Source organism: Ambystoma mexicanum, chromosome 12, assembly GCF_040938575.1.
Source record: "Ambystoma mexicanum isolate Mex_15411 chromosome 12, UKY_AmexF1_1, whole genome shotgun sequence".
In the NCBI taxonomy this organism is placed as follows: Eukaryota; Metazoa; Chordata; class Amphibia; order Caudata; family Ambystomatidae; genus Ambystoma; species Ambystoma mexicanum.
Genome location: NC_090936.1, coordinates 1,000,347,325 through 1,000,373,673, shown reverse-complemented (window position 1 = coordinate 1,000,373,673; position 26,349 = coordinate 1,000,347,325). Strand labels below are relative to the sequence as shown.

The 26,349-nt window shown below is 48.8% G+C and overlaps 1 protein-coding gene across 2 annotated transcripts in view; it reads right to left on the bottom strand.

Moving 5' to 3' along the window:
- DENND6B (DENN domain containing 6B) overlaps positions 1–26,349 on the bottom strand; it is a 756,791-nt gene that overhangs the window by 378,221 nt on the left and 352,221 nt on the right. For both annotated transcript variants that reach the window (XM_069629519.1, XM_069629520.1), the window contains exon 7: positions 24,436–24,515. In XM_069629519.1, coding sequence (XP_069485620.1) covers positions 24,436–24,515 — 80 coding nt within the window. The remainder of the gene's footprint in view (positions 1–24,435; positions 24,516–26,349) is intronic.

Below are 26,349 nucleotides of genomic sequence, written 5' to 3'. Positions count from 1 at the left end.
CACTTTCAACCTGACAACGAACAATACGAACAGCGTTCTCAGAACACCCCCATTTTGTTTAATTGCAAACATTACCTCCACGTCCACTCTTCCTCGTCCCAGTACTTACTTCATGAGGCCCCTGCCTCCGACACAGGACCTTCTTCTATTTCTTTAAATTCCTATAACTCCTCCCCCACATCCACATCACTCAGTTTCATATTACCAAGCCGGAGCATGGGACCTTCACCGCAGGGAGGGTGAGGAGGGTTGTCAGTACTGTGACGAGGAAGAGTAGGACTAGGAGTAATGAAGATTACCAGTAAGTAATCAGAGCATTTCAGGACACCGCGAGTGTTCTTCAAACACATTCAACTTGCCAGAGTACAATACGGACAGTGTCCTCAGGACACCCCCATTTTGTTTATGTACGAACATTTAAGGACACTGCAAGTGTTCTTAAATCAATTTTAGCTTGCTTGCGAACAAAACGGACACATACTCCGTCCTCAGAACACCCCACCATTTAGTTTATATAGAACATTTCAGAACATCCGTGTTGTCCGCAGACAAATCCAACAAAACAAAAGTGTCTAGCATATAAAAAAAAATAGAACATTGAACCTATCGCATACTCCCCCACCCTCCCCAAACACTCTTACACACCAACACACTCCACTAAATACAATTTTTAATCCAAGTTTCACCGCGCTGTCCGCGGTCGTCCGCAAATGCAAGATGGCGGGCGCCACAGAAAATCTGATGTGCTTCACACACCACACCGTCCAATCAGCGAACACGACGCATGTCCACGGACATCACGCAAGCCGCTCGGCCAATCAGGGCACTGTGCGCGGAGCGAACCGGGAAGTCCGTCCGCGAAGCGAACGGAGATATCACTAATTTTTTTGCCTTACATTTTGGTAATTTTTTTAAAAAATACTGGACGGATTTACACCAAATTTGCAAAAGCACACTTTCGGGACCAAGCCCCCGCTCCTGCCGCAAATTTGGTGTAAATCCGTCCAGCGGTTTGGGCTGTAGGCGTGCGCAAAGTTTTTTCCCATTATGTCTATGGGAAAAAACAAAAGTTTAGGGACCCCCCCTATAACTTTGCCCCCCCGGACCAAACCTCTCCAAACTTTGCAAAAAAATTCAGACTGGGCCATATACTTTTTTGCAAAGTTTGGTGAGGATTCGTCCAGAGGGAGCGAAGTTATAAGCCACCCAAAAAATGCTCTTCCTATGGAAACACCAACTTAACCATAACTACATGGACGCTACTGTAATATATATATCAAAGTTCTGCTGTGGTTTACAACAAAAAGGTAGAGGAGCACTCTTCAAAGTCTGCAAAATGTGTTAAAACCAGGAATCGGAGTCCACTGAAGTAGAAATACCAAGTTTTTTTATTAGTGCATCATGCACACTTAAAAAGCCATGAGCATGTAAAGTTCCCAAGGCACAAAATGCCGAAGATTCGGCAGCGTAACATTTCACGACCGACTTGTCGCTTGATCGTACCTGCCCTCCCCCCTCCCTTTACCCCTCACCCACCCCCTATTTCCTTGCGGCATCCGAACCACCTTAGCGAACCTTCCGCAGCCGGAGCCAGACCACCAGTGAGAACCAGAGTTGTCCTGGTCCCATCACAAAACATTCAATCAAACATTGAGCCCCCTTTTGTTACCGCCGCACCCTTTCCCTCCGGCTCCCCCAAATCGGCTGGTTTCTTCAATAGCTTAGCTTTACTTAGGTTCCTATACAAGTACCTCTTGTCCTCAAGCCATAAGCTGGGCGTCCCCAGTCCTCTCTGCCCTGCTTATGCAATCATCAGCGTGTCATCCCATTGATCTTTGTTGACCACAACAGTGTGCTTGGTCAAGTGTGTGGGCAATATAAGTATTCCCATAATGTTCGCTTAGCAGCCTGTGTCCTCAGTGTTCTGCTCTTGGCGATTCATTCATCCTCCTAACTTTTCTGGATCCGCGTATGCGCCCACACCTCAGGCCTTAAATACGCCACTGCCTGTCTTCATTCCGCCTCTCGCCGTCATTTTCCTCTTCCTCTCGACTTCCCAGAAGGTTAATTATGCAGGTCTGCATGTCCTACTTCGTACGCAGCTTTATCGTGGTTCCCTCCCACTCAAACATGAACGAGAATGGGTAACCTCATCGGTACCGGACTCCTTTCTCTTTCAGCCATTTGGTGAGTGGCATACACATCCTCCTCATAGCGAGGGTCGGGGGCGAAAGGTCCTGGAAGGCCGGCACTGTTGCTGTGTCAAGAAGAATCGGTGGTGTGTGGATGGCTTTCTCGAGGACCCTGGCTTTGTCTGCATAGTTGTAGAATCGTGCTAATGCTGTCTTCGGACAACCTACCGTCCCACCGGCCCTGTGTATGCAGTTTAATTTTGGACTCATCAATGGACTCATCCTCAAACAAGATTTCCATGATCGTGTGAAGGGTCATCTTCAAGTCATGTTCCGTCTCTCCCTCTTTGTCTGGGACGCCAAAGATGCGCAGGTTGTTCTCGCTTTCTCAATTCTCTAAATCATCCATCTTTAGGCGAAACTCTTCGTCCCTAGCCTCTATCTCCGAGATTCTAAGGTCTATTTGGGACTAAAGTGTGCCTTTGGGAGGTTTGGTTATGTTCAACCTCATCTAATCTTTCTTCCATCTTGTTGATCCTTTGAGTTATCCTATCCACCTTTCCCACAATGTCAGCCCTCATACTCTTGATTTCACTAAGCAGGGTTGCCACATCACTCTAAGTTGCAGCTGCTTCCGTTCCCGTCGTTGTCATCCTGGAATCTGGAGGGTGGTTGGAGTCGATGCATTGTGGGACAAATCAATATGTTGGAAGTTTCTATTTCATGTCCATAGGCCTCTCGACTGGTCCCTCATGGATAGGGTACGATATGATGTTTAAAGGATACTTCTGTGTGCATTTCTCTGATTCAGGCTCACTCACCTCTTGGGCAGAGCTTGATTTAGGCCAATTCTCTTGTTCTCGTTATGTCATGCGATAGAGCTTCAGTTCTCAGATGTGCTCACTGTAGAGGAGGGCACACGCCCCTTAGGAGGGGGCCCAACCCTCTCTCAGTCACCCTCGAGGATCTGCACCACCAAAAAGTAGCACCAACATTAGGGGTGTCCGGCAGAGGAGAAAGGGCACTCTGTTTTGCTGTCATCAGAGTTCAAATGATGCTCGTTGCATAGATTGCTTAGGCGCTGATCTATAGGCCCGTTGCAACGATGTGGAAGGTTGTCACCCCCTGGTGTGTGTACCACCGGCACCTAGAGGAGGGCACACACCCCTACATCGGGGGCCCAACCCTCTAGTAAGTTCTGTTGCATGCCCGGGTAATGTCTGCTGATGCTCGAGTATGCTGAATTCTTACGTGCGGTATGTGGGTTTGATCCTGTATCCAGCAGCCTTCACCAGCTCAGACCCTCTTTGATGGGCAGTGTGTACCCTGAAATACCAGCGGGGTGTACTTCCATTGGATAAAGCTGATTGTGAATGCCGCCTCCACCAGGTCATGAGGCAATCTCTGGGTGTCTCTCTAACACTTCCTCATTGGTCATGACATTACCAGAAAAGGTGAATATGACTAAACTCCATTAGCCTTGAATCCGGATGTCCTCAGAGGGATTCCAGAAGTTCAACCTCCTGCAGTGTCTAACCCTACACAGATTAGAGGGGGGTGTTGATCCCCAGTCTTCCCGAGTCAGACCTTTCTTTCAGCCCTGCCTCTACCGGCTCTCGGGTGACCCTTAGGAACCTCTATGTCCTCCCTTCACTATGCTGGGTTTACCAGATCAGCTAGTGCAAATGGACCTTGTCCGTTCGCGATATGGCTGCCTTCAGAGTGATTCCAGGCGGATAGTGAAGTTCGAGACTGCCTCTGGACTGGGGTCTTCTTCCAGGAGTTGGCTTCACCCTGTCGTATTAATGCTTGTATAGGGGTGAAATCCGAGTCCCCAGCACCTTCCAGTGTATCCGACGTCAGGTAGGTAATGTGGGGGGCCGGTATATGGGCCCGGAGAGAGCGAGTTTGTGGAGCTGCAGCGGGTATGAGTTAGTCCATATGTCGCACTACTGTCGGGTAGGTCATTTTATATGCCCAGAGAGGGGGGGTCCGCTTTTCCGCAGCCTTGGAGCCTCGTTACTCAGCTGGTGAGACGAGTGAAATGTAATGGGCCTGGTTGCTGCGGTCTGAGGGGTCGGGAGCAATCTGCCTGCTGTGAGGAATGCACGGGCCAATTCTCCATGAAGGCACACCTCCTGCTCAGTCTGTTCACTTCGGAGGGAACACCAAATGCATGTGACGTGCGAGCAGTACTGGGTATGCGTGCCGTATTGCGCGGATGGTCGCGTTCCAGCCTTGGGTCCCTCCAGTTCAGTGTACGATATTACGTGTTTAATATGCGGATGGCCGCGTTTAGTCTGTGGCTACTTCAAATGATAGTGCGCCACTTGACAATATACGCCCAGGGTGTCGAGTCTGCAGGTCGCTGGTTGGGGAGGGAGGGAGTCGAGTGAGAGGACGGAACACAAGGGGGGGGGGAGGTGCCGACTACCTCACCTTCGAGTCCTCATAAGGTGCTGCCCTCCAATTGTGTCACCCACTGTGTCCTCTGTCCGCATGTAAGGGCTGACTCTCTCTACCGCACACAGAAGCTGTGCCTTCTAGAAAGAGACGCCTTTGCCTCAGGCCTCCTCTCTGTCATGGAATCCGCCGCGTGGTTTCAGATGAGAACTTCTACTGCGCTCTTAAGGCTGGATTGCTTTCGCTTTCGTGGGCGCGGGCCGTGCCTGGCTGCGATCTTCATACGTGCCCCCAGAATCATTGTTTTCTTGGAGAGTCCTGCACCAATTTTCTCTGGATTTTTGGTCAGATGCGGGAGGGCATCCACTTTTTGCCAGTTCTCAACGGGGTGAGGGGCAATGCAATGGGGGCTCAGACCACTTTATGGCCCGTGGGGCTAGGAGCTCACACGGAGATCCAGCTTATGTGTGTGCCCCCTGGTGGCCAGTCTAGACTAAGATTTTTAAAATGTGTGATACTCTCACCATCTCCTTCCTCACTCCTTCCCTCCACTCGTGCCCAATACCTGTTGACTCGGACCTTCGCTCTTTGTCTCCATATTCATCCACCGGTTTGGCACCCATTCTAAGTAAGGCGAGCAAAACCCTCATGGCTCCCCAAATGATTTGTTTGCCCCTCAGATGATCAAGAACATCATACCCATTATCCGCTCCCATCACTCTCTAATCCCTCCCTTTCTCTGCCCGCTACAAGGTAGCTACTTGTCCTTCCTATCCTCAAAAACAAAAAAACATCAGATGATCCCAATAATCATGTTAACTATCAACCTGCATCCCTCTCCTCCCTCACTGTTCAAAAATCCTGAAGAGGCTTGTCTTCAAAAGGATCTCCACTGACCTTGATACCAAAGATGTCTGCAACCCTCTGCAGTCCAGATTCTGAAGCCTGCATTTTGCTCAACCAACCCTCAAATGTCTCAAATTTCCTGCCCTCTGCTCCCCATCGCAAACAATCTTCTAGACAAATCCTTCTGGACCTTTCTGATGCCTTTAATATTGTTGAACATCCACTCTCCATAAGACCTCTGCAGACATTGATATACAGGATACAACCTTGACATGATTGCCTTTCACCTTTCTCATTGTTCATTCAATATCTCATTGACGCAACCTTCCCTACTAGTAGGGGGCCAACAGGGCTCCCATCCATGGGCCTGTACTGTTTCAACATTTACACTTCGCCTTCGGCCAGCACATCTCCTTTGGTTTACTCAAACATCTCTAAGCAAAGGACACTAACATCTTCTCCTTCCCTGGTGTCTCCCTAGCTAGTCCCAGGGGATCCGTCACCCAGGTGACCAGGACACAGTCATCGCTTTTGGATCCAGTTCCTGGGGTGGACCAATGAGGGAGGATCACCTAGATGGGGGGTCGTTCCTTGTGGAGTGGATGTGGGACACTGATGGGTGAAATGCGGTATCGCCCTTCCTTGAACACCCTTTTCCACTCCTATGTAGGATATTTATGAAACACTGCCCCCACTTTTCCGACAAGGAAACTTTCGCACACCACAGACAATGGACTAACACCCGAGCCGTTTACCTAACATGTCCCAGTACAAAGGTCAGGCATGGTTAGGCAATTGACCAGAATCAGACACACCTGATGGTCATTTCCCTTCCCCACAGGGATAAAAGGTGGAGCACAAAAGCACACTATGAGTAAGGCAGACCGCACAATGAGACAGCTATCCAGGCACAGCAATTCAAGAAGAGGAGAAAGGCGGTGAACATCGAGAGTATAACGAGAAGAGACACGACCTTGCCCTTTCCGACCCAGACCCGCAAAATGGCCGCAAAAGGAATCGTAAGACCGCAGACAACAGCTCAAGTGTGTTGCAGCAGATGTCACTGGTACAGAGAGCGTGCCTACGCTGATAAGCAGGACCGAGGGAGGCACCTGCTACCGTAGTACCGACCTTGACTCCAGATATGCTGAAAAGCCAAGCGGTTCATCACAGCCGGTGAGTCGAGGGAAGAACCGATAGGAACCGCACTGTGTGCTGAACGAAAGCAGCAAAGTAGCAACTTAAGGGAATTTCAATGAACTGTTAGGATAAAGGAGAGACCAGCTGCAGAGGGATCCAGCACCAGGGGGGTGCTTACTCAAAGAGACTTTGGTGAATCCCATGTTTTGTTGAAACTGCTACTACCAGAAGGCCTTGAGAATGCTGCAAAGGAACGATCAAAGCAGTAGTCGAAGTGTATGAAAAGAAGTAGTGGAACTATGTTCCCCCTGCTGGCCTGACCCGCTTCCCACAAACCCCATCCCTGCGCCCTCTCCCACACACAATCCAAACCGCCAAACAAACACACCTGCTATTTAAGGGAATGTTCAGTGCAGTGCACTGAAGTGCAAGCTTCAACTTCTTCTTACACTTTTATTTTAAAACAAAACCATTCCCGAACTGTTTCTTTTTAAAATAAAAGTATAGGAACAGTGAAACTTAAAAATAAAAAACATAGGAGCACCGCTCCGGCCCACTTCGACCTCTGGATCAAAGTGGTCATACAAGTCTTGCAAAATCCTCCGTACAGTCGCAAGTCTTTTACTGACAGGTGGTTGAGAAAGGCATGCTTGATCAAGTTGAAAACAGTGAACCCTGCAGAGGGATGCAGACAGAAAGGGGCAAATCCTGAAGAATTATTTAAAAAGACATTAATATTTGTGAACCAAGGAAAAGCCATAGTGAACCCGAAAGCGGGAGGCTGAAAATTGAGAAGGGTCTGCGCCCAGAAGAGGGGGACACAGGGGTGAGCCATTATTACCGTAACTACTGTATAAAAGAAACTTTTTGGTTTGTTATTTTCCGACCCTCAAAGGCAAGAGACATTTTGCAAGAAAGAGACTTGGCCATGGAGGTTCTTGAAGGTCGAGAATGGAACTGTCGCCTCGTGCTGGGGAAGCCCGAGAAGTGTGCTGTGCTCAGAGGTTCCACCTTATCCTGTGCTCAGAACGTAGGGAAGGGAGACCCCAACTACTGCATCCTGACATATTATTTGTGAACACTTCTTTCTTTCGTATGAACCCTATCCCACACTCTTTTTGTAATTAGCATAGGGATTGGTAATAGGTTTTTCTTAGTATAGGCCCTTTTATTTGACAACGCCACTAGCACTGCCTTATTTTCATTTGATGGTCGAAGCTTGCTCCCATCTTAGATTTAGGTTTAGATTAGGCGTTTATCTCACCCACTTTTGCAGTTTAATAAACACCCTTGATCTGTGATCACTTGTGTCTTTCTTAACAGTTACCACCATGAGTTCCTTACACTACTCTCAGTCCTCGTCTCTAGAAGCCTTTCTGACTTCCTGAGTGTCTTATGTTTAACTCCTCACAAACATCTACCTTCAGGTCCCCAAATTACCCCATCTCCTTTTCTCACCTATCATTTCTACCCAACCTCCTTCCCCTCACCTAAAGCACGTAACCGATCCATGCTTTTTGTCAGCGGAGGGACCGCAATGTTCACCACTTTATTACTGCTACTTCTACCACTGCCAGGATGAACCTACTTAACCATCAGTAATGTCCAGTCTCTTCTCACTTATCACTACCAAAACCTTAGTATTAACTCTGGTACTCGGTCGACTTAACTCCTATACTAGCCTTCTCAGCCTCCTCTATTCCCTTTCCCCGCAACAAAATACTCAAATTGACCCTGCGCAGCTACAATTTTCCCCATGCTTTGTCCAGTTCTCCGCAACATATCCATGCTAGTTCACTACCATGAAACAAAACAGTCCCCTTTAAAATTACTACTCCTTGTCTACAAACTCATCCATAGCCTTGCACCACCTATTGGTCTGACAACACCTCCTAGTACTCTCCTCAGCACAAGCGCTGCTCCAACACATTCCTTAATCCCTCAGTTACCCAATCTCCTTGTGCATCCTCTCGCTTTCGCTCACCACCGAATCTGACTACACTCAGGCCAAAAACACTACAAATTGTGCTGTGTAGGGTCACCTTAGCCAAAAGTAGCACCATCACCCTCCCATTACAGCCCTCACACCGCCCCCCAACAAGATCTGCTGTACACAGGGACATGCAATTTCCTGTCCCCAGTCTATGTATCACAAATGACAACACCAAGCAATCTGGTGCAGGATTGGCTCGTTCTGTTATATGTCAAAACACATTTCCCCACTTAATGTACACAAACATAAACAATACAAGTTAAAAAACAGTATACAATGGAGAAGCCCAATAGAGAAGAGCATTAGAGCAAGGGAAAAAAAAATCTCTTTGAAAATCTTTGGTACAGATCTGTGACGCTGATAATCATATTGGACAGTTTCTTACTGTCAAGTATGCAAATATATGGCAAGCATTGCTTACCCAGCAATCTTCGTTATGCTTAGAGTCTCATGATTCGCATGGGCTGCCATCTAGAGGCTTGTGTGGAGTATTACATTGTATTTTTCTAATTCGAAAAAGGGGGAGTCATCAAGGCCATACCGGTCACACTATCCCTACCCTATGTGGACGAGTACCCATAAACCCTCACACGTCAACGTCCTTAGACTGATTGTTTTTCTGACATGACGTGTGTAAGGAGTAGGATAATTCCTTTCCTCTGTTTTTTTTAACTCATTGGTGAGGGGGTGGTCGTAGGGGACTCTAAGCAGATACTAGTCACAGAAAGGCGATTACTGGGTAAGTAATGCCTGTATTGTGAATCGTCTTCGATTCATATGCTTTGCATAGAATTGCATGGAAGTGGATGGGGCTGAAGGAACAGTTGCGAATAAATGTTTAAGAACAGCTTGACCCACCTGAGACACTGTTCCTGCTTGTGTGTCAACACAAGAGTGTAATGTGAATGTACACAATATTGGCTATGTGGGATGATATCCTGAGGGTAGCTGACGAAGGGGATTTCAGTATGTTGATTATGCTGGATTTGTCGGCAGCCTTTGGCACAGTCGACTTTGGCTTATTCTTGACTAGACTTCTTGAAGTCACCCAGGTGTCAGACTCCCTTGAAATGGTTTTCTTCCTTTCTGAAAAATCGGACCCAAGTAGTCAAGCTGGGAGGTTACTATTCTGAAGCACTTCCGGTATTATGTGGAGTTCCAAAGGGATCATCACCATTACCGATATTGTTTAATATCCATTTTAGGACAGTGATGGACATCTTTTCCAGGTTTAACCTGAAATAGCATTTATATGCAGACGACACACAAATATATGTCAGATTAAAATCGGCACCAGAAGCTACAGAGCATGCCTTGGCCTGTACTGAAGCTATAAAAGACGGTGGTGTAAAGCAAGCTTAAGTTAAACCCCACCAAAACTGAAGTTATAGTATTTGGACCAAAGTATCTTCTTAGCAAATACCATGCCTCCACCCCTTTTCTAGCCGTATTTGATTCAGCCACATCCTTCTCCCATAAGGTTAAGAACTTGGGCTGCATTTGGCAAGTATCTTTGGGCAGTAATGCCCATGTTTCAGAGGTAGTCAAATCTGTCTACTTTCATATTAGACTCCTGAAACCGGTTTTAACTCTGTTCTCTGAATCAGACCATGCAACGATTGTAGGTACTATGGTAAACTGCAGATTGGACTACTGCGGCACGCTGCTACTTGGAGCCCCAGACTGTCAACTGCAACAACTCCAAGTAGCTCGGAACGCTGCCATTCGATTAGTATACAATCTTCCAAAAAGAGTTCCCATCTCCAAGTACCGGCAAAAACTGCACTTGTTGCCAGTATGGCAAAGAATAGCATTCCGGCTACTATGCCTGATTTTAAGGTGTATTCAAGCAACCACACCCAGGTACCCGATTTGAAAAATTAAGATTTATCAGCCAGCGCGTATTTTGCCATCCTCATAAATCGTCTCTGCGATACCCTAGGCATCACTGACCTGGCACTTGCATGGTTGACGACCTCCTTGCTAACCAATCCGCCCAAGATGAATTGGGCCCTTTCCTCTCTGCCACCTCACTCTCTTCCTGTGGCGTCCTGCAGGGCTCTCCATCGCCATGGCTCTTCAACATCTACTTTCCCCCACTGGCACATTTGATCTCCACCTTCTCTCCTCACTTCCAGTGTTATGCAGACGACATACAGCACTCCTTTTAAGCTCCCAGGATAGCTCAGCGGCAACATGCTCACATTGGAAGCAGGACAACACGGAACAACACAGGTTAGATGCCCGGGTCCACGCTTAGAAACCTCTGGGTATTAAGCGTGTTATAAATAATCTATCATATCAAATCATATCATGCCATCCTCTCCTTCATCTCTTATTTCTGACTGACGGACTGCTATTCAGGCGTGGTGCTCTGCTAACAATGTCTATCTCAATGCCAGTAAGACAGAGGTCCTTCTCATTGGGAAACCTGCTCCCTGCCCCCCCCCTCACTCTCTAGCCACCATCCTTGGGCCCCCTCTCTCTTGAGAGGCCAGAAACCTTGGGGTCATCTTTGACTCCTCGTTCTCTTTCTCTCCTCACATCTCGGACCTTGCCAAAAAGTCCAACTGTCAGTTCCACCTCCTCAGAGGCATTCTCCATTCCTCACCTTCCCCCAGAAGATCAAGGTCTCCAGAGCTCTGGTTCCCTCCAGGCTGGACTACAGCAACAGACTTCCTCAATCTGCCTCTTTCCTCCCTTCGCCCCCTTCAACTAATTCAGAATAGGGCTGTGAAATGACCCTTGGCCTCAAGCCCAGGGACCACATCTCTCCAGCCCTAAAATCTCTCTAGCGGCTCCCAGTGACCGGCAAGGATCAAATTCAAGACCCTTTGCATCATCAACAAGGCTGTCTGGGGCCCGGGACCTCTCTACATCCAGCTTTCTCTCCCTAAATACCTCCCTTCTAGAGTTCTACCATTAGCTCCAACTGTCTGGAGTTTGGACGCTTCTCCAAGCAGAGAGTGGGAGGTAGATCCCATTCCGGGGTAGGACCCTCCCTCTGGAATGGCCTCCCTGCCACCCTCACACTTGAGCCAGACCTTCTTATGTTCTGAAAACTCCTCCAGACTTTCATTATTTCCTCCTCCTTCCCTGCCCCCCTCTCGTGCTAATCTCCCTCTGCCGCTGTGTCTGGTGCCTGGTCCCTTATAAAACTTACAGGGACCAGACCACCCTCAACCAGTCTCCCCCAGCATCCCTTCCCAGCAATTGCCCTCAGGCACCCTCCGCTGCTGCAACTGGTTCCCGGTCCCCTATGAATCCTACAGGGACCAGACCATCCTCAACCAGTCTCCCCCAGCATCCCTACTAGCACTTGCCCTCGGGAACCCTTCACTAGCCTGAAGTTGGACCACCCCGCCCATCGCACTTTATTTCCCTCCTCCCCCTTTCCTCTAGCACTTTCCCTCGAGGCTCCCCTTAGCACTTGCTCTGACCTTTGGGAACTTCACCCCTGCACTTCTCCCCCTCTCCACCCCTGCTGCCACCCCATCCCTCCCCAGCAGTTTGTTGCTGCACTTGCACAGTAAGGGTGTCAAAAGGCCTAGTACGACCGTTACTGGGTTTTTTCCCTATGTCCTGCCCCCGTTCTTGTCTTGTGGCGCCAGGAAACACTTGTGTGTAGGTGCCATACAAATATCCAATAAATAAATACATGTATGTATTTATTTATTTAATCTTATTATTTTTTTTTTTATATAACGCGCCTAATACCGTTTCTGAGTTTTGTTTCCAAGCGCAGATCTGGGATTCAAACTTCTGTTGCTCTGCGTGGTCTTGTTTCCAAGACCAGCACGTTGCCCCTGTGCTATCCTCCGTTCATATCCTTGGTCCGTGAGGTTGGGTGTAGGGTGCCCATGGGAATGGACATTTCCCTAAGAGAGGGGATGGAGAAGGGTAGGATCTCAAGGTTATATAGAATGCTGGATGGGAATACTCCAGGGGATAAGTGACCTTATATGGAAAAGTGGGAAAAGGAATTGGGGGTCATTATTGAACAGGAGGACTGGGAGCACTTTTGGGAACGTGCACACAGGGCTTCTAGATGTAGTATGATAAAGGAAACGGATACGAAATATGCTTTAGGTGCTATCTTACCCCTCAGCATATCAATACATTCTCTCCTCAGGTCTCCCCTCTGTTCTGGAGCATGTGAAGTGAATTGGGAAACCTGGGACATTTATGGTGGACCTGTGCAAGGTCCAAGATCTCCTAGAATGACATTTTGCGGTATATTAAGAAAATAATGGGCAGACAGTTGCCAATGGATCCGGTAGTGGTGGTCCTAGGGAACGTGTCGGAGGGTTCATATAATAGGAGGGGGGCGACTACTACCCGGATTACCCACATGTTTAATGCAGCCTAAACAATGGTGGCCCAATTCTGGAAAACAAAAGAGGGTATGATTATTGGACAATGCTGGATCAAACTATGGAGAGTTCTAGCAATGGAAAATATAATAGCTATGGCAACATGGAGTTTGTTAACCTTTATGAGAGTTTGGTCCCCCTTCCAGGAATATGTTAAAGATAGAGAACAGTGATGGGGCAAGTCTGAAATTGACAGGGAAGTTCTGGAGTCTTGGAGTATAGATAGAGAACATTTGTCTTCTGGCTCTTTCCTTCCTGCACCGTTGTAATACAAGTCTGTACATTTTCCTACTTCTGGTGGATCGCAGATGCAGAGTTTCTCAGTGAGGTAGCTTGTGGACTTCAGGAAGCCCGCCTTGTAGATGATGCTATTGGATTTGAAGATGATACCGGTTTGCAGTGGGAGCCAGTGCAATTCGATGAACGTCAGGGGGATGTGGTCGATTTACAAAGTCCTTTAATGAGCCTTGTTGCAGCACGCAGGTCACATTTCAAGGGGGCCAGGGTAGTCGCTGGAAGGCCTTCCAAAAAGGTATTGCCACCATCCAGGTGGAAATGCAACAAGGCTTGGACAGTGGATCTGAAGTTGTTTTCTGGGATGAATGGCTTGATTTACCGCAGGAGAGAAAGTTGGTACCAGACCGTTTGTATCTTCCTTATTATGTGCTGTTTGAAAGTGAGGTGTCTGTCCATGTTGAACACAAGGGACTTGGCACAGGTGGTCAGCTGGGGTGTGAATCCCTTGAGGTTCAAAGCAGAGAGCCAGGTCTGGATATCAGCGGTTTTGGTGGTGTTGGTCAGCAGTTGGAATTCAGTCTTGGAGGGGTTGAGCTTCAGGTAAGCACTAGACATCCAGAGCTGGATCAATGTGAGGCAGGCCTTGAGCCTGTGAATGGCTTTGATGGAGAATATCTTGAGGTAGATCTGCGTGTCATCTGGGCACTGGTGAGTATGGATGTTGTGCAGAGGATGAATGGTTCCAAGCGTTTTCATGTAAAGATTGAAGATCGCACGGGTTAGGATGGATCCTTGCAGCAGGTCACAGGTAATGGATAGAATTGGTGATCTGGAAGAATCCATTTGTATGAACTGGTAGGATTTGAAACCGCTCAGGATGATCTTGCTGATCCCCATGAGGCAATGTAGATTGTCAGTGAGTGTCGTGTTGTCTACTGTGTCCAATGTTGCTGAGAGGTCAAGGAGAACTAGGAGGCAAGGATGGCCATCATCATCAAGGATTATAAGGGCATGGTCTATCATCACCTTGATGACAACAGTTTCTGTGCTGCATCTGGGTCTCAAGCCAGATTGGCAGGAGTGAAGGAAGTGATTGGCTTTAATGTTAGGAGTTGCAAGGCTACTGCTTGCTCAAGGAACTTACCTAGGAAGTTGTGTTATGGGGCGGTAGTTGCCAAGATCGTCAGTGTCTAGTGTTGGTCTCAGAAGCAGCAGGAGGTTTTGTCCGGTCTTGAGGGTCGAGGGGAAGGTGCCTTTAGCTACGGAGCTGTTGATGATTGTCAGGTAAGGGAGGAGTGCTTAAAATCTTGAACAAATGGAGACCACCAGGGGGTACAGACACTATAGCTGCTTGATCCGTTGTCTCCCTCGCCAAGCAGAGAACAATGGTCGAGCGTTCCGTGAATGGCAAGGCTTAACGCGGACAAAAACCACAAGCCGAAATCCAACCCCATTGAGCATGCAGAAGTCGGTTTGTGAGCACAGCTGAGCCTTTATTTGGTCCGAACGCTGCCCGGATCAAAGAACCGCCATGACCATGACGGAAACCTGGCAGATGCTGATGAAGTTTAGTGACGGAGACCCGCATCATCGGCACCTAGCATGAGACAAAGCCATCCACTGAAAACACTAAAAGTGAGCCTCCGTCTGCTGGCACCTAGCGAGAAACGTGCCTGGCCGATGAGAACGCAAAGAAAGAGTCCACACTTGCCGGCATTCAGTGAGGGATGGAACTGCGCAGCTCGCCGGATTGCCTCGGGACCCAGCCAGATGCACTTCACAGCCAGTAAGGAAGGCGCTAGTCGACCTCCATTTGTGTGGAAAGGCCCCAAACAAGCGACGCTGCTGGCTCATGCAGATTTAACTGTTAGACAGATCGCAAGAGGCAATGACACAGCCTCATACAACAGGGAAATATAGCCAGTTGCAGTGTGTCACCGTAACTCTGAGGGCGCATACAGCTAGAATGGTTGGACTGATCACAAAAAGCAGTGACATGGCCCCACATGGCAGGGAAGAACAAGTTACTTTCTTACCTGGTAACGTTCTTTCGATGGGATGGTACGACGACGTATTCCATATCTATGACAGTAATCACCACAGCTGTGCTGCTTCTGAAAATCTTTCGGCGTCTGCGTCCTGCGTCAATGACGTCGATACGCCGTCCTTGAGGACCTCCTCTGACGGCACCAGATGTTATAAGTAGGACGCATGATGCCCATAGCCTCAGTTATAGTTCTTTCCCAGAACGTGTGGCACCAATCTTCTGCCAGTATGACCACAGAAAGCCTTGCGGAAACGTAAGCTGCAATCGCATAAGAAATTCTGTAGCGGGGTAGGCAGGGAGGGATCGATATGAAATACGTCGTCGGACCATCCCATCGAGAGAACGTTACCAGGTAAGAAAGTAACTTGTTCTTCGAGGGGATTGGGTCCTCCGACGTATTCCATATCTATGACAGACTCCCAAAGCAGTACTAACGTAAGGAGGCGGGAAAATGATTTAGAATATACAAATGTAGAATGCCCAATCAAACTGCAGAGTAAAGGACCGCCTTGCCAACGGCCAGATCCTGCCCCCGGATAGAATCAAGGGAGTAGTGACATACGAAAGTATGGACCGAAGCCCAGATGGCTGCATCACAGATGTTATGAATAGGAACACCCCTCTGCAGGACAGTAGAGGCAGCCATACCCCTGGTAAAATGGGCCCGTAAGCCTACCGGAGGGTCCTTATCCGCCAAGCGGTAACATTCGGAAATTCCCAAGATGATCCATCGAGACAAAGTTTGTTTAGTAACAGCTTGTCCCAAACGCCTTCCAGCGTAACCAATAAAGAGTTGATTGTCCACTCTGACCCGGGACATGCGTGAAATGTAGAAGCTTAAAGCTCTCCTAGGATCCAGCCTATGGAGCCTCTCCTCTTCCTTACCAGGATGTGGAGGAGGATAAAATGCCGGAAGACTAAGCTTCTGGCTTAAATGAAATTCCGACACCACCTTTGGACGAAAGGAAGGACGAACTCTTAGGACAACCCTGTCCTTGAGAAACACAGTGAAGGGTGGCTTAACTGAAAGCGCCTGTAACTCACTCACTCTGCGAGCGGAAGTGACCGCAACTAAAAACTCAGTTTTAAGGATTAACAGTCTCAAAGGACAAGAATGCAAAGGCTCAAAGGGAGCACCCATTAGAAACTTGAGAACAAGGTTCAGATCCCAACCAGGCACCTCCAAAGGTGACGGAGGGAATACATTAGTGAGCCCTTTCAGAAACTGAGAAATTAAAGGGATTTTAAAATAAGAACACTCCTCAGACGAGTGCTTAAATATAGACAGCGCCGCCAGGTAACCTTTAATGGTACCCACTTACAGGCCCTTGTGGGCCAAAGAAAGCAAAAAAGACAAAACGACAGGAATGTCACATGAAAAAGGATCCACATTCTGAACCCTGCATCAGTCGCAGAACTCTCTCCAACGGCAACGGTACAGGGACTTTGTTGCCGACTGTATGGCCAAAAGCAACACCTCCATCACGTCCTCAGGGAGGTCCCAATCCTTATACCTCAACCTTTCAGAAACCAAGCATGAAGGGTGAGGGATCTGACCTCTGGATGGAGAACCTGATCCCCCCTCCCGTGAGAGCAGATCGTCTCGGTAGGGAAGACGACGTGGAGGGCAGATGGACAAGTCCAGAAGGTCCGGGTACCACGTCCTCAGGGCCCATGCCGGAGCAATGAGGATCATCCGGGAACCGAACCTCCGTAACCTCTGCAGCACTTGCGGAATGACGAGGACTGGAGGAAACGCGTATAGCAGCGGGAATGACCACTCCACGATGAACGCGTCCCCTAAGGCTCCTCTTGGAGGAAATTCCTGCGAGCAGAACCTTTCACACTTCCGGTTGACACTGGAGGCGAAGAGATCCCCTTGAGGGGTCCCCCAAAGGGCTGTCATGATGCCTACCTCCAAGGAGCCAGGTCCGACCCAGCAACCCCAGAGGCAGGCATCATTCCCCCCAGGGAAGTGCCAGCGGGCCCAAGCTGGGGCCCTTTGGACACAGTCCTGGCGCCTTAGGCGCCAGGCTCATAAAGCTAGACATGTGTTCAAGTGTTTTAATGTGCACTTACCTGATGCAGACCATGCTGCTACATCCAGGCCCTCTTGAGGCCTGAATGGAAGTACTTTACCTGTTGGACTACTTTCCACCTGGGTGTGGTCGGGGAAGGATACATACCTGATCGGTGGAAGGATACATACCTGGAACTTCTTCCAAAGCCATTTAAACCACGCCCGATCAGCAACTCACGCTTCGCGTTGTTCTGCTCCTCGCAGCTGGACGCTCACCGTGTCAGCTCCTGCATCTGGACTTCAGCCACGCCTGTTAGCATCCTGGGTCACCTGCAAAGGGAGATAAGAGAGAATTGGAGAGAAAGAAGACCTTACCTGCTAAAGCTGCATCACAGAGACATCACACCGATGATCCTGAAAGGGAAGACATCATTTTAAAAGCATTTCGCTTCGATCGCTGCAGCGCTGCATTTCACTCACCTTTCCTGGGCGCCTCCATCTTCAGCAGCGATCATCCGGATCCGCACCCATTTCTCAGAGCCTAGAGAGAAAAAGACAAGAAAACAAGGTGAGAGAAGGAAGGGAAATAGGAAAAGCTCAGTTTCCTTCTAAGACTTACCTGATGGGTCATTCCCATTTCATTTCGGGTCCTGCCGCTTCCTGGCATTCCGGACCCCGGCCCCTATGGGGGAAAAAGACAAAGACATTGAATGAGCGAATGCAAAGACATTACCTGAACGCTCATCCAGAACTTACCTGTCATTTACTGGAACTGCACGTTTCACTTCGGGTCGGCGCCATATCTCCGGCATTCCGAACCCCGGCCCCTAAGGGGAAACAGACATAAGCATTAGCGCTTGCTGCAATAAGACAATGAACATTATTATTAAGCTTGAACTTTTGAACTTGCAACAGAACTCTTACAGCGCCTCACCTGAATAGTCAAGCTTATTTTGAACTCCCATCAAACCTCAATCCAGTGAAGTAACTGGGTTTCAACGCGCCCCTGCATCAGAAGCAGGATGGAGAACTCATCCTTCCAGACCCTAAGGTAATACTCCTTTTCACGCACATGGGAATATTCCAGCGAGCCAGAAAAGCCATAGTAGAGGGGCCCTTCCTGTCCATCTTCAGAGTCCTGCGCTTCACCATTGAAGAAGCATCAGCACTCGAAGCCAGACCTGCGCCTCCGTGGGAATCAGGTGAGCGTGACAAGGGCAAAGATCTCCAGGAGAATCTCCTGAGCCAGGTCCTACTCGTGAAAGATCGTGCTCTGCCTTCTCAGAGCGTCCGCCGTCTCGTTTTCATCTCCGGCCAGATGAACAGCCGAGATCGAAATTTCCTGCTGGATGGCCCAGAACCAGAGCTGCATCGCCTCCCTGCACAGAGGAAGTGACCCTGCCCCCCCCTTTTTGTTGGGGTAGTGCATGGCCACTGTGTTGTCCGTCAGAATCAGGGCATTCTTTCCTCGCAGAGTCCGCAGAAAAGCCTTCAGGGCAAGCCTGACGGCCCTCAGCTCTAACAGATTGATATGGAGTCTGGACTCCAACAGTGACCAACGACCGCTGACTCAACTCGTTGGCATGAGCTCCCCATCCCGTGAGGGATGTGTCCGTCACGATCGTCACCTCCGGCCAGGGTAGCCAAAACAGAGCCCCCCTCATCAGATTGCCTTCGTCGGCCCACCACAGAAGATCCTGGGCGACAGAGCGGCACCTGAACGGGGTCCGACATCCTGCCGGAGGACTGAGACCACTGGAGCTTGAGAGCCCATTGCAGAGATCTCATCCGCAACCTGGCACCAGAAGAATGCAGGATGCCATGAGGCCGAGCAACCTCAAGAACTCGAATGCTGGGAGACACTGGGCATGTTGAAACTTGTGCACCATCTGCTGAATGTGGCGAGCCCTCACCTGGGGAGGAAAACCCTGCCCCAGGGACGTGTCGAGCTCTGCTCAGATGTACTGGAGTCGCTGAGTTGGCGTCAAGTGGGACTTCTTTAAGTTGAGGGAGAAGCCCAGCTTGTGAAGGGAGTTGCAGGTGACAGACAGATGATCCAGGACTTGCTCGGGAGAGTGCGTCCTGATCAACCAATCATCCAGGTAGGGGTAGACGTGAATCCCCCCTTTCCTGAGATACGCTGCCACCACCACCATGAGCTTGGTGAAAACCCTCGGGCGGAGGTCAATCCGAACAGCAGGATCCGAAACTGAAAGTGTGAGTCGACAACCGCGAACCTCAGGTACTTCTTGTGCTTGAGATGGATCGACCCATGCAAATAAGCGTCCTTGAGGTGGAGAGACACCAACCAGTCCTGAAGTTGAAGGGCCTGGAGGACTTGAGAGAGAGTAACCATCTTGAACTTGTCCTTCCTAAGGAGTCTTTTCAAACCACGCAAGTGCATGATGGGTCTCAATCCCCAGTCTTTCTTCAAAATCAAAAAATAAGGGGAATACCATCCCTTGTTCCTCTCCGCTACAGGCACCAGCTCAATGGCGCCTTTCGCCAGCAGGGATTGAATTTCCTGCACAAGGAGCGGATCCCGACTCTTCAAAGAGAGATTCCCTGGTGGATTGTCGTGAGGCCTCTGCCAGAAAGGAAGACAGTAGCCATGGGCTATGATCTCCAGAACCCACACATCTGAAGTAATGGTACGCCATTCTACAAGATGCTGTGCCAGCCTTCCCCCAACCGGCAAAGCATGGGCCTCAGGACTGAGCAGAAGCGGCTGCGGCGTTGCCTGAGGGCAAAGAGGCAACTGCTCGCGCAGCCTTGGCACCTCAAGTACCTTGTTTTCCACCTCTGGCACTCCTACGGCTGCCCCTTTGACTTGCAGCTCCTCTTGCTAAAGGATGAATTATATCGAAAGGAACCTCCCCTCCATTGCTGTCCCCTGGGAGGAAAAGGCGGAGGTTGGCGGACTGCAGCGCCCAACGACTTCGCTGCAGCTTTTGAGGTCTGCAACCTCTCAAGGCTCTCGTCAGCCTTGCTGCCAAAAAGATGTTCACCATCAAAGGGCATGTTGAGGAGCCTGGTTTGCACATCAGGAGCAAACCCCGACTTCCTCAACCACGCAAACCTGCGTATTACGGTGCTCGCTGCCATGGACCGGCTGACACAGTCTGCCATGTCCAAACCCGACTGAACGGACTCACACATGGCATCCTTGCCATCCTGAATAATAGCAAGAAAACCATCCCGTTCGTGCCCTTTGGGAATATGTTCAGCCGCTAAGGAAATACAGTTCCACAGAGTGTGCATGAAACGTGACAAGGCACATACGGAGTTGGCCGCCTGAAGAGCCATACCCCCTGAAGAAAACACTTTCTTCACCCAGCCATCAAAATGCTTGTCATCACTATCAGGAGAGATGGTAGGATACGACGCCTGCTTTGCTGGGGCCGTAGCCGCCTGCACCACCAAACTCTCCGGAGTGGGGTGCGTGGTCAAGTAGCAGGGGGTCACTACTGGCTGGGCAGTATTTTTGCGGCAAAGACTTGCCCACTGCTGGGAGACTCTCCGGAGCAGTCCAAACCGCTGCCACCCTTCTTTGGAGAGCCATATGAAAAGGCAGTACCGGGTCAGTGGATGGACCTTGGTCGAGGATATCAGTCAGGTCATCATGCACAAAATCAACTGGGGGCGCCGACCACCCCAAGTAGTCCATGACCCTCGACATAAGGCGCCGATACAATGACTTGGCATAGGTGCCAGGCTCAGGCCTACAGAACTCCACCTCTGGAGAGGTGCCCAGACCACTGGCATCATGCAGTGACTGACGTAGGTCCTCAATCTGGCTATGTCCAGAAAGAATCTCATCTGGTACCGTGTCTGGAACCAACCCATCTTCAGAACCCTCTTCCACCTCGGAAATATACTCCATAGGCTGGAAAGTGGGCATTGAATAAGGGAGAAAGACATGTTTTGCCTAAGCCAGAGCCTTTCTAAGGGGTTCCCCCGTGCCAAGGAGTACCTCCGACACCACGGCCTCGAATGGCGTTGAGGGCTTTGAGTGAAACGGCTTTGACACAGGCCTTGAGGGTGGAGCCCCGAGCGTGTCCTTCGACACGCTCGGGGCTGCCTTCAGGCAGTTGTTAAGATTGGAAGCTCCTGAAGGATTGTCAAGAGTAACAGGGACAATGATCTGCATGTCATCAGCGCACATGTAGCAGCGGAAACTGAAAGATTGAATGAGATGGACAAGGGGTTGGACCTAAACATTGAAAAGAACCAATGAAAGGGCGGAGCCATTGGGCACCCCACACGTGACAGACCAGGGACTTGAAGTGAAAGGACAGAGAAACAGAATTTGGGATCGCTCACTGTGAAAGGAACTGAACCAAATCCAGGACCGAGCCGGCAATGCCGGCCTCAGAGAGTCTGCGAAGCAAGATGGCATGACCTATGGTGTTGAAGGCAGCCGACAGATCTAGTAAAATCAGCACACCTCCGCCACCCAGATCCGCCAGATCATCCATGACCGACACTAAAACCGACTCAGTGCCACGTACTGGCCTGATACCTGACTGGATTGGATTGACAAATGCAGCATTTAAAAAAAAAGAACTTAACATAGGTGTGACTAAAGATTCCAACACCTTCATCAGATAGGAGAACAAAGAGATAGGACAGTAATTTGATGGAAGTAGGGGATCAAGTGTGGCCTTTTTCGATGGATAAGCAGAGCGTGTTTGATAGTGACAGGGATCAAGCAAGAAAAAAACAAATAGTTTACAGCTGCCGTAGCCAGGGGTGCAATGTCCATTATCATTAGTTTCAAGATAGAAAGAGGAACAGGATCTAGAGGGGAAGTGGATTTAAGTTTGAGTGTTACCCGAATTATATCGTTGATGCTTTCAGGGGAAAAAGCTGCCCATGATATTGGAATGATACAAGTGGCTGATGAAGCAACACTGTCATCAGACTGACTGGGACAGTTAGGCGCCACGGATGATAAAATTAATCAGATCCGCCAAACTATTCTATCAATACAAAAGTCATAGAGCGGGTCACAAAGACTAAGTAGCTGGGTGGTGCTCGGGGGAGCGGATCTAACTGCTAGAGATTTAACAATTTTAAAAAGTTATTTCTGCTGATTTAAAGCTTGAGTAATTTGACCTGAGAAATAGGAGTGTTTAGCTTCAACTATAGCTAGCTGGTGTATGGGTAGCTGCCCGATGAGAAGGACCTAGCTGAGACTTAATAAGTAATCCGCCATTTCCTTTCTGCTTGCCTTCGGAGCAGACAAAGCTTTGCTAGATCAGGGACAACTATGGTTCAGACGGACGGGCTTGAGGCACTAATGGTTTAAGGGAGGCTAGGAGATCTGCTACCGTGCTGAAAGCAGAGCCCCGCTGAGATTAACTAAGGGGCAAAAGTAGACCATCTGTGCCGAATTGAGGGAAGGTTGTGGCGCAGAATCTGGGGGCAGGAAACCATTCAGCTAAAATGGGAGCGCCAAGTGGTCAGTCCAAAAAAACCTGCAAGGAGGGGAACGCTGTGACCAGATCGGGGTCTGAAAAAACCAAATCCAACATGTTAACCTGTTTATGGGTAGGACCCATGATATGTGATGAAGATTTAGGTCAGCCATTGACTGCATAAAACCTTTAGGTTTTTCTGGCGTGATTGTTAATGATGTCAGATTAAAGTCACCTAGAATTATGAGGTCATCTACCAGGTCTATGAACCTTGGGTAAAAAACGGAATCTTGGTCACCGGGCCGATGGACCAGTAGTGCAAACACAGTCAGTGTTGGTGAAAAAATAATATGCAGGAGCAGACCCTCCATTTGAATTTTAAACCCGAGAGGCTACACTACGCATGTCAATATGGTTTTAAAAATTACACTGAGACCTCCTCCCGAATGGGCGGAGTCTCTGTCCTTACGCCAGATGCTATATTTTGGTGGTATAGCTTGAACCAACAAGGCTTCAGAGGTGTCCCGTAGCCAGGTTTCTGTCACGAAACAGAGTTCAGGCTCTGTGTTTTACAATAGATCATATAGATTGGAAGCATGTGCGGGTATTGAGCAGGCATTCAGTGGCAAACAATTTAATTTACTGACATCATGATAAGCCGGTGCAGAAACAGGGCGCAACTTGTTACTTCGCATACCTGTTGGCAGAGCTGTACAACTGGGGACCAACTGCAGCAGAGCCCAACCAGAATATTTATTGAGGGCAGAAGAGGGAACATACTGAAATGCCCATGGCCCGCCAGTAGGCCGGACGGGCACAGACAGGCTTAACTTTGGCGAGACTTCAGCTAAAGACCGCTGCACACCTGCTGAGGTCTGCCATTTAGCCTACACATGGGATTGCAGAGTTCATCCGCTGCTGGATTCAGCTGTGACTGAGCCGAAGCCGGTAGACCGGCTGGAAAGCAGCCGTGCGTGGAGGCAATAAAGTAAAAAGGGACTGTGGTAGGTGAGCAGGTACGAGCCCTGGTAGCCCCAGTAGTGAGGCCAGGCCGCCCCACCATGAAGTGCACATCTGCCCAAGATCTAAAAACAATGAAAGTCCTGATGGTAAATGCTACAGAGAGGGAGATATTTCTCCAAGTTTAAAAATTCCAAAGCATTGAAGGTAGTGAAGGCAACCAGGAGCCCAACAACAAAGAGAAGGATAAATATAAAACCTGACATGAATGCCATCCTAGGTTACAAGTAAGACCAAATTCCAACAGGGTTACCAAGTGGATTTTGGTCAGGAACAGAGGACAGTCCAACAAGACAATACATCTAACCTCCACATAGAGGGTTACCAGTGCACTTATGTGGTGATCAAAGATTATCCCAAACCAAAGAGCATCAGGAAAACAGACTTGCAAGAGACTGGACAGGTGGTGCTTACTTGTGGAAGTGGGAAGCTGGGGAGGTAAGGAGGCCACTAGGGTACCAGTGAATGAGATTACCGATTTATGCACTGGCTGAATCACGTTTTGTAATAAATAATTTTCAACTTTATTTTCAGTCCTTCTATGTTTGCAGAGGGCTAAGCCACAATCTCTTATGAATAAATAATCCTATTAAGCACATTTTTCTGAATGCCAATGCACTCTGTCATGTTCTGATTGATGTTGAATCCTTTATATACCTTAGTTGGTGAGGGATCCAAGATATTGAGTTGTTATTTAGATGACAAAGATGCTTTTAAAAACTCAATTTCTTCCCTCATAATCTAGTGGGTTATATGTAGTGTAGGCTTTAGCATGGTCACGTAAGTTTTAACAGAATCCCCTACCTGCATGACGACACCCATGACTGGAAGGTGCAGGGTTTGTCCTGGCACTGGAGGAGACCATTGATCAATCTCATTGCACACTGAAAGGAAACAAGAGGCAGACAAGTACAGCTTTAAAACCTCTAAAATAGAACAAAGGTAGCAAGATCACAAACAGACTGACAGTATAATATATCAACACAGAAGGGTCTGATTAAGAGAAGACTAGGATAGGCAGTGGAGGAGACACATGACTGAGAGGATAACAAAAGAAAACATCCATGGAGGATGTTCTGTCTCTCAATGCCCCCCACCCGGCCACTCTGTTCTCCCGTTTTGTCTCTTAGTGCACCCCAAACCCTTGTGTTCCCCCCTGCTCTTCTTCTGTGCCCCCCTTCTGCAGGAGCTGTCTTGATACATTTTGCTCACCACCACCGCCTTGTGGCCAATACTGGGATTTCTGACTTTCTTTGGACTTATGGACTCATGGTGCTTCACCCTTTTTCATGCTGGACTTCCACTTCATCTCTTACTCATGGTGGCCTTGAATCATGCTGTGACCTTTCTCATCTTGAATCCTGGTTTGCATTTGATTGTTCTCTTACAACATTGTGTGTTATTTTGACTCCTGCAACTGTATTCACTCTCCACTCTTGCTTTTCCACCTCTCTCCATCCACCCCTCTGGTCCTGTGATGTCTGTGTGCCCCCCACTGAACCCGCTTGTTCCCCTGTTGGCTTGTGATATTCTGCCGACTTGAATTCCCTCGTCTTTCTGTCCCACCCTCTCCCCTCTCGCCACTCCCCCTATCCTTAGCACTTAAGCTATTCAGATATGTTGCCTGAGCTGTTTGTTAACTGCTTGTTTGTCTCCCACTTATTGTTTTCTCCTACCACGCCCCCTCCAGCACTATCTGAAATGTTGTCAGGCCTAGTATGTTAGTCGCTTGTTTTGTTCCCCTTCTCCCTTTACTCCAACTCCCCCTACCCCCTCCTCTTGTTAAATTCCAGCACTACCTCAATTGCCATCAGGCATAGTAATGTAGCACTTGTCTGTCTCATTCTCCTGCCAACCCCCACCCATCCGTATCACTGTCAAATGCTCTTACTCTATCACTTATGTCTCCTGACCTATTTCATAGCAGCTTTTTTGTCTCTCCCTCCCCCCCGCCCCGGGTCCCCCATTTGTTTTCTCCTCCTCCTCATGCACTATCTGAAATGTCATCAGGCTAGTACGATAGTCGCTTGTTTTGTTCTTTTCCTTCTCCCTTTACTCCAAACCCCACCTCTTCTTGTTAAATTCTGGCATTACCTCAATTGTCGTCAGGCATAGTAATGTAGCCACTGGTCTGTCTCATTCTCCCTCCCACCCCCCCTGCCCTCCTCATCATCATCATTTTCTATTTCTGAGATGTCGCCAGGCTGATTATGATAGTTAATTTTCACATTCTGAATGTATCAAGGACTTATAAGAATGTCACTGTATTTTCCCACGTTCCCTCCCTGCCTTGAAGTGCTTTGAAACACAGAATGAGAGCAAAAGCATAGTGGGAGAAGGCAAACAAGGGATGAGGGAGAGAGGGCAACAGGTGCGAGAGACAGAAGAGAGATAGAAAGAGAAAAAGCGAAAGAGCGTGCTCGCGAATTGGAGAGAAAGGCAAGAGCACGCTTGCGCATTGGCGAGAAAGGCAAGACAGCGCGCAAGAGAGGCAGAAGTCGAGAGCACCCGCGAGATCCAGAAAGACGGGTGTGCACCAGGATAAGAAGTGAGCAGCGTGGGAAAGGAGAGGATGGATTTTAACGAGTATTTAGTATAAACTCTGTCTTGTTCGCGCTTATATCCACCTTCAACTGGTCTTCAAGACTATAACAAAATGCGTTCAACCAATAGATCTATCAATTTACAATCTCAAAACGCCATCCTTGGAAGCCGTTT